General features: G+C 35.9%; 1 protein-coding gene across 8 annotated transcripts in view; it reads right to left on the reverse strand.

Moving 5' to 3' along the window:
- The window catches only part of PDE4D (phosphodiesterase 4D), a 530,620-nt gene that overhangs the window by 435,038 nt on the left and 78,409 nt on the right, over positions 1 to 17,173 (reverse strand). For 4 of the 8 annotated variants that reach the window (XM_085566237.1, XM_085566233.1, XM_085566239.1 and 1 more), the window contains one exon: positions 4,589 to 4,709. In XM_085566237.1, the coding sequence (XP_085422363.1) occupies positions 4,589 to 4,630 (42 nt within the window). In that variant the 5' untranslated portion in view covers positions 4,631 to 4,709. Of the gene's footprint in view, positions 1 to 4,588; positions 4,710 to 17,173 lie in introns of those variants that run through there. The other 4 variants (XM_085566236.1, XM_085566235.1, XM_085566238.1 and 1 more) reach the window with 2 other exon arrangements.

Raw genomic sequence — 17,173 nt, forward strand, 5'->3', positions numbered from 1 at the left:
AAAACTTTCTCAGACCCACTCAAACCATCAAGAGATTTTTTTTTTCTGTTGATGTAATTTGGACTAAATAAATACCACTGACCTACAGATTATTATTTAAATCTGCATAATAGTGGATGGTATTTGAGTTACAGATTAGGATTTTTATGTCTGTTAGCACATGAGTGGGAGTATTTTCATGTTCCAAAATGGCGCAGTTATGTCTCAAAATTTTAAGTACTACCCAGGCCCTAGATAAGGAGGTAAGACTTCCTTCAAAAGGGCTCGAACTTAATCAGGAACATAGGCAGGAGCTGATCTAGGAGAAGAATCAAGAGAAGAAAAGAGAGATTTATGACAAAAACATGTCTATTAATTTCAGAAATGTCAGTCGGAAGAAAAGTATGGAGAATAGATTTTGAGATCTGAATAGAACAGGGTAGCTGGAAACATTAGTTGGAATTCCATGAAGAAAACTTCCTCTATGGGAGAGGGCAGAAGAATAAAATTAAGAAATCCAGAATGAGTGGGAGAAAATGAACACATGCAATATCTTTGTCAGGAATAAACTAGTGTATTCCTGCTATAGTACCTTCCCACTCTTTCCAAAAGATAATTCCACAAGTAAAAGGATATTAACAAGTGCACACATGTGAATATAGTAAATTAACATAAAATAGTTAATTTAATAGGATACAATAGTATAGTTTCTCAGACTGGACTCTCACAATGGGCATTTTTACTAGCCCTGTAGAATGAATCAAAAATGAATTCTAAAAAATGGATGAAAGCTGTGCCAGGCATTTCTTACATAAGCTGCTGCTTTACATAAGGACACATGCTGCCTAAGATGTCCATTTTGCCAGTCAACCAGTGACATTAAGTGAAAAATAGCAACCCTGAATGAATTTCAATTCGCCCTTTAGCAATGTCCCACCTTTGCCTTTTCTATCCCTTGTTTCATTTGCAAAGACTGTATTACAGATAGAGAGGTGGAAGAAGGCAAAGAATATGCAGTGTAATTGCTTCCCATTCATTAAGAATGGTTAGCCCTGGCAATTTTCCTCTAAGTACCCTTCTATCAGATAAAAAATGGACCTAACCATTGGTGATGAGAGAAAAATCAATTTATTTGTAACTAATGCAATTTTATTATGAAAAATGCTTCTGAAACACTGCAAGTTTGTCTGTTGACAAATTGCTTACTTAGAACTATTGACCTAAAGCAAGAATTTCTGTCTGACAGAACTGCGCTGTTCCAGAAAAGAGACTGGAACTGAACTTCTCTGCAATTCCTTTGCACTCTCAGTAGAGAACTACATCACTCTACTTTTTGGTATTGAGTGTCTTATTGTGTTGCTGATTAACTATTCTAGCTGGTGAGCAGAGGAGTATAGTCTGGGGTAGAAAGGATGACACACCCTCTCCCTTCAGGAGGAGGGGCAGTAAAGAGCCCTTGGCCCTTGTCTTCTCTGAGACTCATCATCTGAGGAGAAATTACCATAGGAACAAAAGAAGTGTATAACTTCCCTTCACTCCTCCACGTCACAAGCAAAGGTTATGACAATCTAGCCTTAAGAATCTAGCCTTTGGATTAAAACATCTCTGTGAGTCAGCTGTTTGCAAATAGCTCTCTGCCCTCCTTTGCAATTTTCTATGGGTGCTTCCTGCCTGCTTTGCATCTGCATGATTTGCCACCACCACCATCACCTCTCCCCCTCCCCCCCCACCCCCACCCCACTCACAACTTCTGCCTGCAGCTCAAAATCTTTCCTGAAATCTCTCTTTGGAGAGTATACCATTCTGAACTCCACCATTTTTTGACCCCAGTGGTCAAAACTTTGCTTTTAAGGTTTTGATCATAAAATATGAGCCACTTTCTCTGCTATTAGTGATCTGTAGTTTATCCTGAACCTATCATTATTGAAAATATACTTTTTATATTTATGAATTCAAAAGCCTTGCACTTCTAGACTTTTGCAAATAATAATAAATTAAAAGGCAGACAAACTACCCTTAAAGTTCTAATTTTGCCTTCTGCCCCTCCACTCCTTTTCTTTTGTTGTTGAAGCTGTTAAAATGCCACAGTTTAAGCAGACCCAGTTGCTAAATATATCTTCTTTCTTGGTTCATTTTCTTGCAATATAGCTACTTTCAGATTTCACAAGGATTGACTCACTTCTGACACAATGTTCCAAGATAAAATCCCACACAGTGTGACATTCAGACTTCATTCTTGATACTAGCATTCTCATCACCTGAAAGTCCTCTTACTTCCTTTAGTTGAGCAAATATGCTCCAATATACTCCCGAAGTAATCTAATTATTACAATACTTTGTTGAAAAGTTATTTCTTATAAATGGTGTACTATCAGTAAAAAGCTAGTTTCATTGAAGATAGGCTGGAAGTCTGATTTTGAAAGTACCAATAAGTACATTTCATCATGTTTTTTGATATACAACAAATTATATTCACATATGCAAAGCTGTAGAAATAGTGCATGGAAATACTTTGCCTTGCTTATGCAGTTATGAAAATAATATTAAGCCCTTCTGAAACACAAAAAAATCAAATTCACTGTTTTATTATAAAAATTATTCAAAATAAATCTCATTCTCTGGTTAATCAGTTATAACTAAAACTCCATTTTTTACTAGAAGTAACTTTGTGGTGGGGAGAGGGTGGAAATGGAGGAGGAAAACAAATTACAGGGAGGGAAGGAGACAGGGAGAGACAAAGATTTAGCTCCGTTTTCAGAAGTACCAGATGGTAAGTCATGGAATTAGAAGCATTAGACCACCTATAATATTTTAAGTTGAAAATGCTGGAAAAAAGGAACAAAAAAAAAAATGTAAGGAGAAAATTATTTAAGAGGAAATGTTTTAAAGGAAATAAAGAGCCAACTAAGGATACCTAAGAAAAAGTATTAGACAAATAGTACACATAGGCTGAAAGGACATGGATGCTGACATCCTCACTTGTGAGTAACACTGAAAGAAGGAAATTGCTATTACATAAACCCTTTTCACAAATGCAGTTAACTGCAACTCCATAGGCTACCAATGAAAGAATGAATGGCAATACTTTGCAAACCATCAGGGAGAGAGTGAAGGTGTAGCAGGATTAGACATATTGTGCCATCTGAGTATAGTTAAGTAATGGAATTAAAAATCTATTAGAAGTACAGTTAATAAATACTAACCACATATTTTTAATTACAAGATCACTTGCAAAATATTTTAACAGTAGCATACATATTGTATTGTCAGAAAAGAAATGGAAATGTTTAAGTTTTTTCTACCAGTAGTTTCTTTATGCTACACTGTTGAGTTAGCCTCAGTTAGTTCAAGATGCACACTGAGTTCTTTTTGGTGAAAATACCCAGATGTTCACATGTATCTGCAGGTTTGTCTTCTATATTAAATAAATTATGTTCATTGACATCTGAAACCACTGAACCAGAACCTTGATTCCGATGCTTCCAAAAAGGACAAAAACTTTCTTGGAACATATGTGACAATATACCATTAAATAAAAATAGAAGTCATAGTCTATCTTTCTTTTTTAAGATCATTAAACTGATGGTATTTCTACTTATTCACCAGCTGGTATCTTTAAAAAATGACTGGTCTGGCAGACCATGAATGGCTTTGACAAACAAAATTCAAATTGACAGGCATGTGGAACAATGGAAGATTTGGTATGTTATATGAAATCTTTGGCCGTGCTCAACAAGTCTAATGAGGCTTCTCCAAAGTCACTTTTGTTGAAATAGTTCAAATAGTTTCACTATTCCTCTACAAGCAGTAGTCAAAAAATTATTTATGTAGCGTATATAAGCACCACATAGCTTAAAATAACTTCTCAGAGACTATGTATATTACAATTTCAAAACAACAAACAGTAGGAAATATTCTATGTAACCAGTTCAAAGTAAAATAGTTGCAGATGGTTCTATCTAAGTTCACAGACCAAGATATGCTAGGAGTTAACACCAAAAAAAGGAAGTTTATTTTGCAGGTTAAAAAATATCTTTCAGTCTGAACCGTCCAAACCTCTCTTTTTCAGAAGTACTCTTAGATGCAGAGAGACATGTGTATATATACATAAAACACGTTAAAAAGACCAGAAAATAGGCAAAATTAAGACATATCCAAACATATGCTTATATAATTAGCTTATTTTCTCATTGATCTCCTGGATTATTTCACAGTCAACATTTCGTATCAAATCAAATGCAGTCCCTGACATCAGTGCAGGGGCATACATTTACAACTGAGTGCGATGTGGACATTGTATAATCTTATATTTCAATGAATGCTTAAGAAAAAAAACTGACTTTTAAAAAAATAAACTGTGGAAAATTATTGTCAATTACCAGAAATAAATTAAAAAATCACTGAAACCACACTATTGTTCAATAATCTTATCTCCTGGTGTTGAAGACACATATTTATTTAGGTTACAGATATAATAGGGTTCAAATAATAATGACTTTATCATTCCATCTTGGAGAGTGGCATTTCAAAGGCTAATACAACACAGAAGTAGCGTGGAAGAATATTGATATTAAATAAAAAATCAAGAAAAAGAAAGCCCTCTACTTACACTCTTGCTCTTCTCACGTAGACTACAGGTATTCTTATTCATGGTGACTAGGACTAAATCAGGAGTCTTTTCCAAGTCAAAGGTGAGGTTTTATTCCTCAATCATCCAAGTAACTTCTACACTGAAAGAAATAAATTTATATAATTAAAACAAAGGCCTTTCAAGTTCTACATTCAAGTATGAGACCCTTCATCAGTGTATAAAAGCTGCACACATTCTAAAATCCACCAGAGAAAATGTTTAATGTATCACTAGACCATTGAACACATAGTTGCCCTGAACCATACAGCAAGCATATCCATGAATAGATCTTGCTTTCCAGGCAATAACAAATGTATACCAACTCAAAAAATTGCAGATTACAGGCTTCTGATTACAGGCTTTTTACCACAATTATATTTAACTAGACATTGGCAGTATTGTTTGTTATAATGAAATAAGGCTTATTGGATATTTTTATCCATTCTCTCAGTCTAATGGCATTTTTAAACTTATATGCTATTCAGACCATGACATAAGCTAAAAATTCAGAGAAAGAAGGGCATGTAGAGTAATTTTCAAATTACTAAGAATGCTTAAACCAGCAGTGGGGTACTTTCATATAGTTGTCAGAATTTGACAAATTGGACACTGTATTAAAACAATAACTAAGCAAAAACCCCTAGCAACTGATGATGGTATGGCATCACAACTTTGAAAAGAAGCATTTGTCAGCCTCTGGCTACATGCATTGCAATAATCATGGAAGAGTGGAATTAAAGAAAATTCAGATCCTCTGAGATCAATCAGTTTAAAGATTTATATTCTCATTTGAGCAGATACATCTCTGCACATATTTTTTTCATTAGCTCAGCCAGTCAAAGATGAGACAAAATGTAATTTCTGAATAAGAGGGATGCTACAGTAAAATTTCCTAATAAAACATCAATTATATCAGCAAATATCAGTATTTGCAAGAGTATCCCCACATTACTTTTTCAATGGACACAAAAGTAAATAAATAATTGGTCAATCTATTCCAGCAATACACTAAAGAGAGAAATAAATTTAACTAATTAAACAAGATTATGTATTAGCAAAATTCATAGAAGCCTAATAAAATATCTAGAATTATATATGAAATCAAGGTACAAGTTTATGGCTTTACCTGAGGAAAGCAGTACTAGCACATTAAATGGGGGTCAAATTTTTTTTACATATTAAATGACATTCTGTTGTAAAAGCTTTCAAGCCTGTTTCTATGAACAACCATAATACATCCGTCCACATCACAGCTAGAAAATAGAATAGTAGAGCTCTTAAAAACTTAAAACAAAGGAGAAAAATGCAGGCCATTCAGTACTAGGCTGACAGCTGGAGAGGTAACTTGTTTTTCTGTGTACATTTGATTGAAGAGACTGAAGAACATTCCCTAATCTCCATTCTTCTGTGGGTGCAATACCTAGAATTTACACATAACACCACAAGAAAAGACCCCACTGAGCTAGCCCAGAGGTACTTCCAGCGCCAGACTGGTGCCATTTATTGTAACAGGGACATGAGTCATACAGACAGATGCCCTTCTTCCAGACCTTACAAGCTTTCCAAGTTTGTATTTAAGTATTATGGATTTTATTACTGTTGAACATGATCTGTCCAAAATAGTAACCAAAGAAATAGGTTGAACAGAAGACATTCATTCTGGACTACAAGAAGAACAGTATATGTAAACTTTTATTTCATTACCTTAGTCATTAAGCCTAAACAATAACAATTTATATTAAAAAATGTAAGCACAACAAAGACTAACAAAACAGCTAGTAACTTCAAATTGAAGATTTTTCTGCTATTGTTTATTTTCTAAATTATAGTGGACAATGAAACTGTAAATGTTTCTACTAAAGTATTTCAGCTCAAATACAATTTTCTTTTCTGAACAGGTGATTAAGAGATGGCAAAATCAATAAAAACAACTTGCCCTTATGATCTGTTTCTACCTCTAGTTTTCACTACTCTTATTGATACTCTTACAGATACTCTTACGATATTTTCAGGATGTGAAGTTCCATTGAATAAAGTGGCACATTCATACAGAGCAAAATATTATCACTTCAAGTTGTAAGACATTTCTAAAAAAAAATACTAGACAAATATCATAAGAGGAGGAATAAAAAACAACAAAATATTCTGATAGACTGCTAGAGCAGTTTCCAGGGTAAATTAATATATTTATGATCTTGTGACATCTGGGATATTGTTGTTGTTTATTTGTTTGCATGCATGTCTGTCTCTTTATAGAAAAAGCATATTTTCTTTCAAGAGAGTTATAGAACACTGTGAAATAGGAGTTGCTACACAATTAGACTTATGCTTTTGCTACTTGTTAGACAACCTCACATTTTTTTAATAGTGTTTATTTTTTTACAACTCTCTAAAATTTGCACAGGAATGCATCAAACTAGCTGAGAAATTCTTATGCCATTTTATCACATATGACCTGACCTTGTATAATCTCTCTTCTGTGCAACAGCTGTCCATTCCTCTAACAGGACTTTAACAGAAACTAAGATCAAGATATTTTCTTCCATCAAGAACTGACACTTTGCATACCTATATGTTAAAGTCATATACAATGTTTAAGTTGGTTTATCTTAGGCACCTATGTAAAACCCGAGCAAAGGAGTTTCAATATATCAATGTAGAATTAAGCAATTTTGGTGAGCAAACTGCTGGAAGCTGACAAGATCATGATTAGTAATACTAAGTCTGACTCTAGGGTCACCTGTATCTGTTATCAGAGCTGTGTTTAACAAAATACAACACTACACATAAGAGTTTTCTCCCCCTTTCTAACTGATAACCATACAAATGCTATACTTAATCATCTGGAAATATTCATTATATAGAAAGATTTTCAGTGGTGATTTGGGTTGTCAGTCACTGCCTAAAATCTTTCTATAAAAGTTACAGCAAAGATTTGAGATAGAGCTTAATCACTGTTGCCACTTGGATCCATTTACATTAGTGAGATGAAGAACTCATACTGATTATCTCCAACATGTCTCTATTTCTGAGCAGTTGTGAGCTGGTAAGGTAGCCAAATTTCTTTCAGTTAAGTAGATAGGGGGAAAAAAGCACATTATCATACAGGACATAGAGCTCTTGGATCTTCTGTCTCTCCAATATGCTGCAAGAAAACTGCCATTTCTCTGAAAAAATGTGTTGTTTGCAGACTTTAATCTCAGAGCCAAGCACCCTCACTTTACAACTGAAGATAAAGATGCAAAAGGCCTGAGCTTATATTTGCAGTGTATGACTCATTCAGTGTCCAGGACCACTTCTGGAGCACTTCAATGTGTTTTGTATCATTTTAGTTGGACTAGTTTCCCTAGCACAAGCACATACAAAAGAAAATAAAAGGAATAACAAAAAAAAATTACAAAAGAGCAGAGACACTCCAATATATCTGCTAAGCTCCATTAAAGAAATTTTTCAAAGCAACAGACTGTGAAAGACCTAGACAACTGGAATAGATGTGAAAGAAAGGTAAAAGTTTCATCAGCACATGCTGTCTTTATTTTCCTAGTTATGACTGAAAAAAACAACTCCCATAGATAGGCTGAGACGTGAGAAATCTCTTATTAAGAGACAACTGTCCAAATAAACACTTGAATATTCAAAGCCAAATATATTCCTGTTATCATGCTACTGGTCTCCTATTTCTTTAAATATCTTATGAAGCATAACACAGAAATCAGTCACACTTGCCTATTTAGGCTAGCTTTTTACCTCCTTTAATTCAATATATTTTCTATATAATTTGCTTCTCACTGTAGGCATTTTTCAAAATAATTCAATATTCAAAAAACATTTAAACTACTTAATATATATATATATATAATTGGCATGATTATGAGCATTCCACTTTACACTTGGCTAAATGCAAAACAAGCAAGACTATGAATGTCCCACCAAAAAAGTAATTGCTATATGAGATTTTAAAACTATACTTTTATACCTTGTTTGTATCAATTCTACTTCCTTTATATTCTCCAAATTTAAAAACATTACTATAAAAGTCAATGTTTCAAAACTATATGGAGGCTACATGAACTATACAATATACAATATTAACATCTCTGAAGAGTGTATAAAAATGGCCTTTAAACTTGTCAACTAGGCTGAATTAAATCCAAACTGTTTGGTATTTTGGTGGGTTTTTTTTAAATTTCCTGTTCTACAACAACCTCTTCTGTAGGCATGAACGATATTTAAACAGTCTCTCTCAGTAGAGAAAATGGTAATTTTGACATTGATTCAGATAACATCAACATTTAAATTCAGCAGAATAGACATAAGCCCTTATCACACTTGCAGGAGCATTTTTCTTTAATTTTTCATAGCAAAATAATATTTACCATTATCTTTTTAAACAATAATGCCAAATAATTTTACTGTAAGTCCTTGATTGTTAAGTACTATACTCTCTTGGTGGTACAATGTAGGTTATATCATCGAAGACATTATTGAATAAAATTAAGTTAACACTAGATAATTACTTAGCCATAAGTTTTCTCCTACATTTGAAAATCATGAAATACATGTTATGAGAATCACTTTTCAGGAAGCACTAGCAGCTTACACAAGAAGTTTTTTGAAGACATATTGCTGAATGGATACAACACGAGTATCAATGCCAGACAATTTGGAGGATTTGTATTAGAAATATCATTAATCACAGGTATGTATTAGATAATGTACTGCACAGCAGGATGCTGGAATTTTTAATAAAAAAAATGATGGTGTAAAATTGCTGTAGCAGGTTATAAAGCAGAGAGGAATGTAAAAATATTGCTATATTTTTTATTTCTTTCCTTGGATAAAATCATAAAGCCTCATTTTTGGAGACAGGGAATATGATTTTAGCAGAATACAGCATGACCTCTAGAGAGACACTTAAGTTCACCTAGTGCATTTTCTTGGGTTTTTTTTTTAAGTACTTCCATTCATCCCAGAATAAGTGTCCAGCACTTACTCCAAGAAATGTCATAGAACAGATAGCCAGAGACATGAAAGCTGGAGAAATTAGTCAGGTTTTGAATCTAGGGACAGGACATGAAAAAGCAATTTGGGATAAGAGGCTGCACATTAAATATATTTTTCTTATGGTGGGGTATTTGATAACTTTGTTTATAAGCTTATAGACCAATTGCTAGTATTTTATTCTTCACTTCTGTGCTAGTACTGAGGACTCAGCTGTTGGGTTGGTCTGATTTGGTCCTAGGGACTATATCAAGACTGAGAAAAACAATGCATACTTTCCCCAAAGTGCATGCAGTCCTATTCTACGTACAAGATTAACTTCTCTCACAAACATTTTGACTGTTACACACACAAGAGAACGCTGTGTGTGTCCTCACACCACACACACAGCAGCACTGACAAGGTCAGCCACTGCTAGTCCCAGGTTTATGCCTGTTGGGTAATGACTGTTCTAAGATTGCACACTTTGTAATGCGGGAACTGGCTTAAAATAGCTATAATACTCTGCAAGTCCTCCAATGTGCCTATTCTCCTAGCACTGAATGGATGATACATTTATGTAACAAAAATGGGTATCCTTAAAGAAAACTGACCAGAACATCCTACACTGCTTAATGTGCAGGCAGTCTCAGCACATATGTGCCAGCATAACAACCTCTGCTTCAAATTCTTCTGGTTTCCACACACTTCCTAGTATTTCATCTTCTTCCTGGACCTCTGAGCACCAAGCTAGCATATTCATACAACTGTTTGCTTTTGCTCAAAGACCTTTTTCTACACAGTGATGCTCATTCCAAGTCCATCATGCAACTTCAAACTTGCCATGCTCCCACTGCCATGCTTATCACTTCATGTTTGATTTCATTTTAGATTTCATCTGCTATTTTATCAGATTCTGCAGTTTTGCAATTTTGCATAGGTGTCTTTAAAGCCATTGACAGCTTTATATTTACCAAATTCTTTTTTTTCCCCCAAAACTTATTTAGCATATGGAACAGCACAAAGCTCTGCTTCCTGGCAAGCTCATATTTTGGAGTTAGTAATTAATGGGTTTGATTTGTGGGCTTTTATAGAAGTGTTCTGCTGATGGTCCTTGCCGATTTTACTTGTTTATTTAACAATTTCTTCTACTATTGCCTAAATCTGGGACAGGTTCTGATGTATCTTACAGGAAAAATCCTCTGTTAATAAACTTTGCAAGTTCTTCTGTATAACATATTCATTAAATTCTCCTTTTATTTTACTTATGTCCTTCCAACCTCTCTAGTTGACTTCAGGATCTGGAGGAGGTTTCTTAAAAGATTGCTATATCTTTATACCTTTGTTTCTGTTTCCCTTCTTTGGTTTTTCACATTAGATCTTAATATGTAGCATTACATTTTTATGAAATATTTTATAGCATAAAATTTTATAGCCTTTTGTATTTTCCTCATTTAGGCAAAACTTCATGTTTTTCAAGGATGCCTTTGCTAGAACTGTCTTTATCCTATTTTTTCCCCATGACAGGTTTCTTTCACTTCACAAAAAAAGTGCAAACTATATATTCATATCCTCTCAGTTGTTTTTCTTGGGTTTCTACAAGTTTTACACACACACACACACACACACACAGACACACACACACACACACATACAAACAAACATATAATTTTTCTCCTTCACTGTGTCTAATAATCCTGTCACTGTTTTCTAGCCTTTCCAATTTCCTATTTGATAAAAATTTTCTACCTCTACTTTTCTTTAAAGATACAAAAATTACCTAAGGGAATGCATCATTTTGAAATGTGCTATTTCAGAATTATCTTCCTTCCCAAAATCTTGAATTTAAAACCTCAGATAAAACTCCTCCTCAAAGGGTTTAAAATCTTAGCACAATCTCTTGATTTGATTTGTTGCCTACTTCCTTTGAGGTTCAGATAAAGCCTATCTCTCTAAATAGAATTTTTCTGTTGTAAAGGCATAAGTCCCTTGTTCTCGATTTTCTCATCTCCAAGATGAAATACTGTCCCTCTGTTTCTTCTTGCATTTTTGCATGCAGTATGGAAAGAACTTGAGAACATATTACTGCAGAGATGGAATATTACTTATACAAGTTTTGAAATCTTTTTCTGGAAGTGTTCACGCTTTCCCCATCTCTTCTTATACTCATTTGAATAAAGGATAGCAATAACACCATTTCAGAATAACACAACCACCTTTACTTTTCTTTCTATGACTACAACTCATAAAATTTACTGATGTAGTTCTAGCACACAAAATTCATATTTGATAAATGCATATTTTAGCTTACCTTATAAACAAATATATTTAAAAATCAACATATGCTATCCAGTTTAAAAATGGTTTTATTATAAGGCATCAGTAATTGCTTCCTACCTTCAACCCAAGACATGCATTCATATTATGATTTTGCAGAGCAACTCAGCGGCTGTATAATGAATGGGTTTTGTTTCTTTTATGGGCAGCACTAACTTTCACCTGTGCCTCGAAGCACTATAATTTCTTCACACTTTGTGCTTTTCTAAAACCTATCATAATTTTCTTCCTTCTGTTCACATTTGCTACTGCATATATTTCCTATTTTTCATGGTTCAAGTTTATTAAAAAATAGTCCCTTTGCCCAGGCTGCTAAAATTTATGCTACTATCTTCTCAGGGCATTTTCAGAGAAATTGGTCCAGATTTAAGTGGTAGCAAGGCATTGGAACTCTGAATTTTTTCTTTCTACCAAAATATACAACACACTGCATACAAATGACTGCTTAAAGAGAGGTATGTGATCCAAGTGGCAAATCCTTGAAACTTGTATGCAAGGCTAAGAGTTGTGCCATTTAAGACAGATGTTTGCAAGTAAGATTCTTCATGCAGGTGAGGGCTGGGAACAGATGAAGAGATTTCTTAAAAGCTGGAAGTAAAACCTTTATGTATGATAATTTTCTATCTTGTATTTGGATAGAACTTTGCTACAGAAGAGGTGGAGTAAAATCAGGGCTGCCAAATCTAAGTTGAGGGAACAACTGTGTCAGATATTATTTTAATACTATTTTGTCTAATAGTGAAGTACATAGTTAGAAGATTTTGTAGAGTAGAAAAATCTTGGACATGTTTGCTTCAAATAAACCTCCTGCTTTATATTCCTGTCACATAGCAATGACTGTCAAGTTCAAATTGCTAATCTCTTGTTCTTGAACCCAAAACACAAATGCATTAATAGCAAGGATTTTGACTTTCATAAAACAAGACACACATCTATCTTCCAATGATCTTACATAATTTACTTAAATTATGACAAAAATGAGAAGCACATTACTCTGAAATTACTTCAGGTGACTGAAATTGAGCTGTCCTTTTATTTTTTTGACAAACCTGAATTGAAAGGTTATTATTATATGATAGTAGACTGAAAAGGCATATAAAATACAATTTAATGTCATTCTTCCTTTGGCTGGATTCAATTGAAAGAGATTGGAGCTCAAAATCAATTTGTTTTACCTGCTGTTCAATATTTTTTAAATATACATTATTTTAATAGAAGTACTAGATTTTTATTACAGAATAAGTTTCCTTTTCTGCTTATCATATTTACACTCTGTCAATGGAAGTCAACTTCCTTATGGAAGAGGAGCTAATATGATCAAAAACAGTAACAGAAGAATCTTCACAGGGTAGCTAAAATACAGGTTTCTGAATATACCAGCAATTAGTTTGCTGTTGCCAAAAAAAAACTTTAAAAGTATTCAGATTAAAAGTATTTGGATGAAGTACAAAAGAAAGGGAAAGAACATTTAAAAACATACAAACAACCCCAAACATGCCCCCAAAAAACTGCAAATGAGAAATCCCAGTTTCCTCTATGTTCAAGGTGTAGTCTAGCATTTTGGATTGTCCTAGGTTTTATCTCCAACTAGACAGCAGCTTTCACAACTATAGCTGGCACTAGTTTCATGACTTTTATCATCCCAGCAGTGTAGATAAGGACTGTTTTAAATCACATCAACTTCAGGACAAGAATTTGATTTTAGATACAACAAATATAAATCTAAAACTATCTCTACACACTCAGGAAAGGTTAAAAATTTGATAAAATTTTTCTCCCTCTTCTGGGAGAAGAAACAGAGCAAGTGACAAACTCCAAAAAAAAGTCTTCAAGAAGAGAGGACTCAGGTTTGCTGGTTTTCTTACAAGCTCTCCAGGAGGCATAGGCAGGGTGGAAGAGGTGGAGGGGATTGTATGTAACGGAAGGGTTAAAATGTCTGGCACAGTTGTAAAGGGCACTATTGAGAGCCTCTGGATAAGAATCAAGGGGCAAACAATCAATCTGGATGTCATTGTGGGAGTCTACTATAGACCTCCTAGCCAGGACAATGGCACTGAAAAATTATTCTGGGGGAAACAAAGGGAGCCTTCCAGGTGAACTGCCCTTGTCGTTATGGGGGACTTCAGCTTGCCAGAATTTAGTGGGAGCATCACACAGCTGGTTCAGCCTGAACCAGATGATTCCTTAAACACTTGGATGACAAATTTATGGAACAAATCCTAAGGAACCTGACTTGGAAAGACACTGTCCTTGATCTGCTGCTTGTCAACAGGGTGGATGTCATGAGCAAAGCAGAAACTGGGGCCATCTTGGCCACAGCAACTACAAACAACAAAATATCTGTTGACAGAAGGAAAGGTGCCAGCAAAACCTCAACTCTGGACATGAAGAAAGCAGACTTCAGGCTGCTCAGGGAATTAATAAGTCCTCCTGGGAAGAAGTTTCTGCAGGTGCAGGGGTCTGTCAGCACTGACCACTTTTTAAACATCACCTCCTTAGTGCTCAGGAACAGGAAATTCCCGGATGTCAGAAGTCAAGCAGGCAAGGCAGAAGGCCACCTTGGCTGAGCAGAGATGTTCTCCTGGAACTAAGGCAATAAAGGGAGGTTTCTGCCCAGTGGAAGCAAGGCCAGGTGACATGGGAATGATACAGAGATGCTGCTCACCACTGTAGAGAGAAAATTCATGCAGCCAAAGCTCAGCTGGAGTTGAAGCCGCCAGAACTATAGGAAACACTAAAAAGGGTTTTTTTAAAAAATACATTAATGGCAAAAGGCAGTGTAAAAATATCAACAGGGTGAGGATTGTCATCTCACAAACAGGGGCATGGAGGTGCCTCACAACAAAGAAGAGGTATACATTTTTTGCCTCTGTCTTCAGCCCTGATGACAGACCAAGGGGGTCTCAGTGTCCTGAGCTGGAGGACCATGGCTATGAGAGTGATCAGCTCCCAGTGGACCCTGAAACTGTGCAGTATTGGCTGCTCCAGCTGGATCCTTGCAAATCTATGGGGCCTGGTGGGATTCATCTGAGAATCCTCAAAAGACCTGGGTGATGTGTTTGCAATGCCTCTCTCAATGGTTTTTGAGTGGTCTTGGGATTTCTGAGTGGTCCCAAATGAGTGGAAGCCAGCACACACTGTCACAGTTTCCAAGAAGGGCAGGAAGGAGGACCCTGGAAACAACAGGTCTGTCAGCATCAATTCAGTGCCTGGTAAATTCATAGAAAAATTATTCTGGGAAGTATTGAAAAAAACCTGAAGGGCAGTGCAGTCATGAGAAGCTTCATGAGAAGAAAGGCTACTTGTTCAACCTCAGACAGGATAGCTCACCTAGCCAATCAACTGGACCAGTAGATGTGAACTTTTTGGACTTCAACAAAGTTTTTGATATTATTTCTCACAGTGTCTTCATGGACAAAATGTCCAGCCCACAGCTGGATGGGGTTATGCAATGGGCAAGCAACTGGCTTCCATGTGGGGCACAAAGGGTTACACTGAATGGGGTGACATCAGCCTGGGGACCTGTCACTAGTGGGGTTTCACAGGGCTCCCTGCTTGGCCCACTTCAACATCCTCATAAACAACTTTGACACAGAACTCAGAATACTAAGTTTGATGATGACATCACGTTGAGAGGAGCTGTTGACTCCCTCAATGGCAAAGAGGTCCTGCAGAGAGACCTCAACAAATTAGAGGGCTGAGCAATCATGAATTATATGAAGTTTAAAAGGGGAAGGTGCTGGATTCTGCACCTGCAATGGGAACCCTGGGTGTATGGACAGAGGGGAAAGTGAGAGGCTGGAAAATAGCACAGCATAAAGGGCCCTGGGGGTCCAGATCAGTGGCAAGTTGAACTTGAGTCAGCAGTGCCCTAACAGCCAGGAGGGACATACATGTCCTGGGGTCAGGATCCATGATCCCAGGACAACAAAGATAGTGAAGGTCTGGAAGTTAAGCTATATGAGGAGCAGCTGAGGTTGTCTTGCACATTCCTTTCCTGAGTGTGTAGAGATAGTTTTAGATTTATATTTGTTGTATCTAAAATCAAATTCTTGTCCTGAAGTTGATGTGATTTAAAACAGTCCTTATCTACACTGCTGGGATGATAAAGCCTGAACAAGAGGAGACTGAGGGGAGACCTTACTGTGTTCTTCAATATCCTCACAAGGAAAAGGAGAGGGGCAGGTACTGATTTCTTCATTCCTATGACTAGTGACAGGACTCAAGGAAATGGCATGAAGCTGAGTCAGGAGAGATTTAAGTCGGATATCAGGAAAAGCTTCTACTCCCAGAAGGTGGCTGGAGCATTGGAACAGGCTCCTCAGGGGAGTGTTCACAGCACTCTGCTTGTCTGAGTTTAAAAAGTGTTTGGACAATGGTCTCAGGCATATGGTGTGATTGTTGGGGTGTCTTGTACATAGCCAAGAGTTGGATTAATGATCCTTATGGGTGCCTTCCAACTCAGCATTTTCTATAATTCGATGATTAATTTTTAGAAAGAAACTGACATGCAGAATGTACTGGCTTACTGCACAAGAACATGTTCACTAATCTATTACATTAATGCCCATGGGAAAGATACCAGTTAAATCTTCCTTACAGAAATTTAGACATGAAAAACATTAACTGCCAAATTCTACACTGGTGCCTGTTTATAGTAAAATGGACCAGTAGCAATTTTACAGACAGGGAGACTTGTGAAATCTAAGTAATCCATAGATAGCAACAGGGAACAATAAATGGGGACCCAGATTTTGAGCCTTTTTATGGACCCTGTTACACAAGCAAGACCTAGCATTTACATGTTGGGGACTTAAAGTTCTTACTCAGTAGAGATACTGCTAAATTGTTTCAGTGTAAAGATAAAGAAAATGTTAGGAAACCTTAGACAAAAAAAAAATAAATAGCAGAATGTAGTCACACCAAATTCAGCAAAATTACTTTTATGTGCACTTTGAGGAGCTGTCAATATTTCTGTAAGTTTATTCTTTTGAACTGAATATGTTCCCATCTGAACTGTGGCTACAGCAATAACCATGATAATCATATACATACTGCAAGGCCTGGCCCACTGGGCCAGGACCTTACCAGATGTTAAACCTGCAGCAATGCAGGTCTGTCAAGCAAAGAACTTGCCATTTATTGTGTCCTTGACACTTCAGAAGCGTGACCTTTTAACAGATTAGAGAAATGGCATGAGTGTACTGGCAAATTCTTTAGGATTAGGACAAATCTGAAATAACGCAT

This window comes from Lonchura striata, chromosome Z (genome assembly GCF_050655825.1).
Source record: "Lonchura striata isolate lonStrDom1 chromosome Z, ASM5065582v1, whole genome shotgun sequence".
In the NCBI taxonomy this organism is placed as follows: Eukaryota; Metazoa; Chordata; class Aves; order Passeriformes; family Estrildidae; genus Lonchura; species Lonchura striata.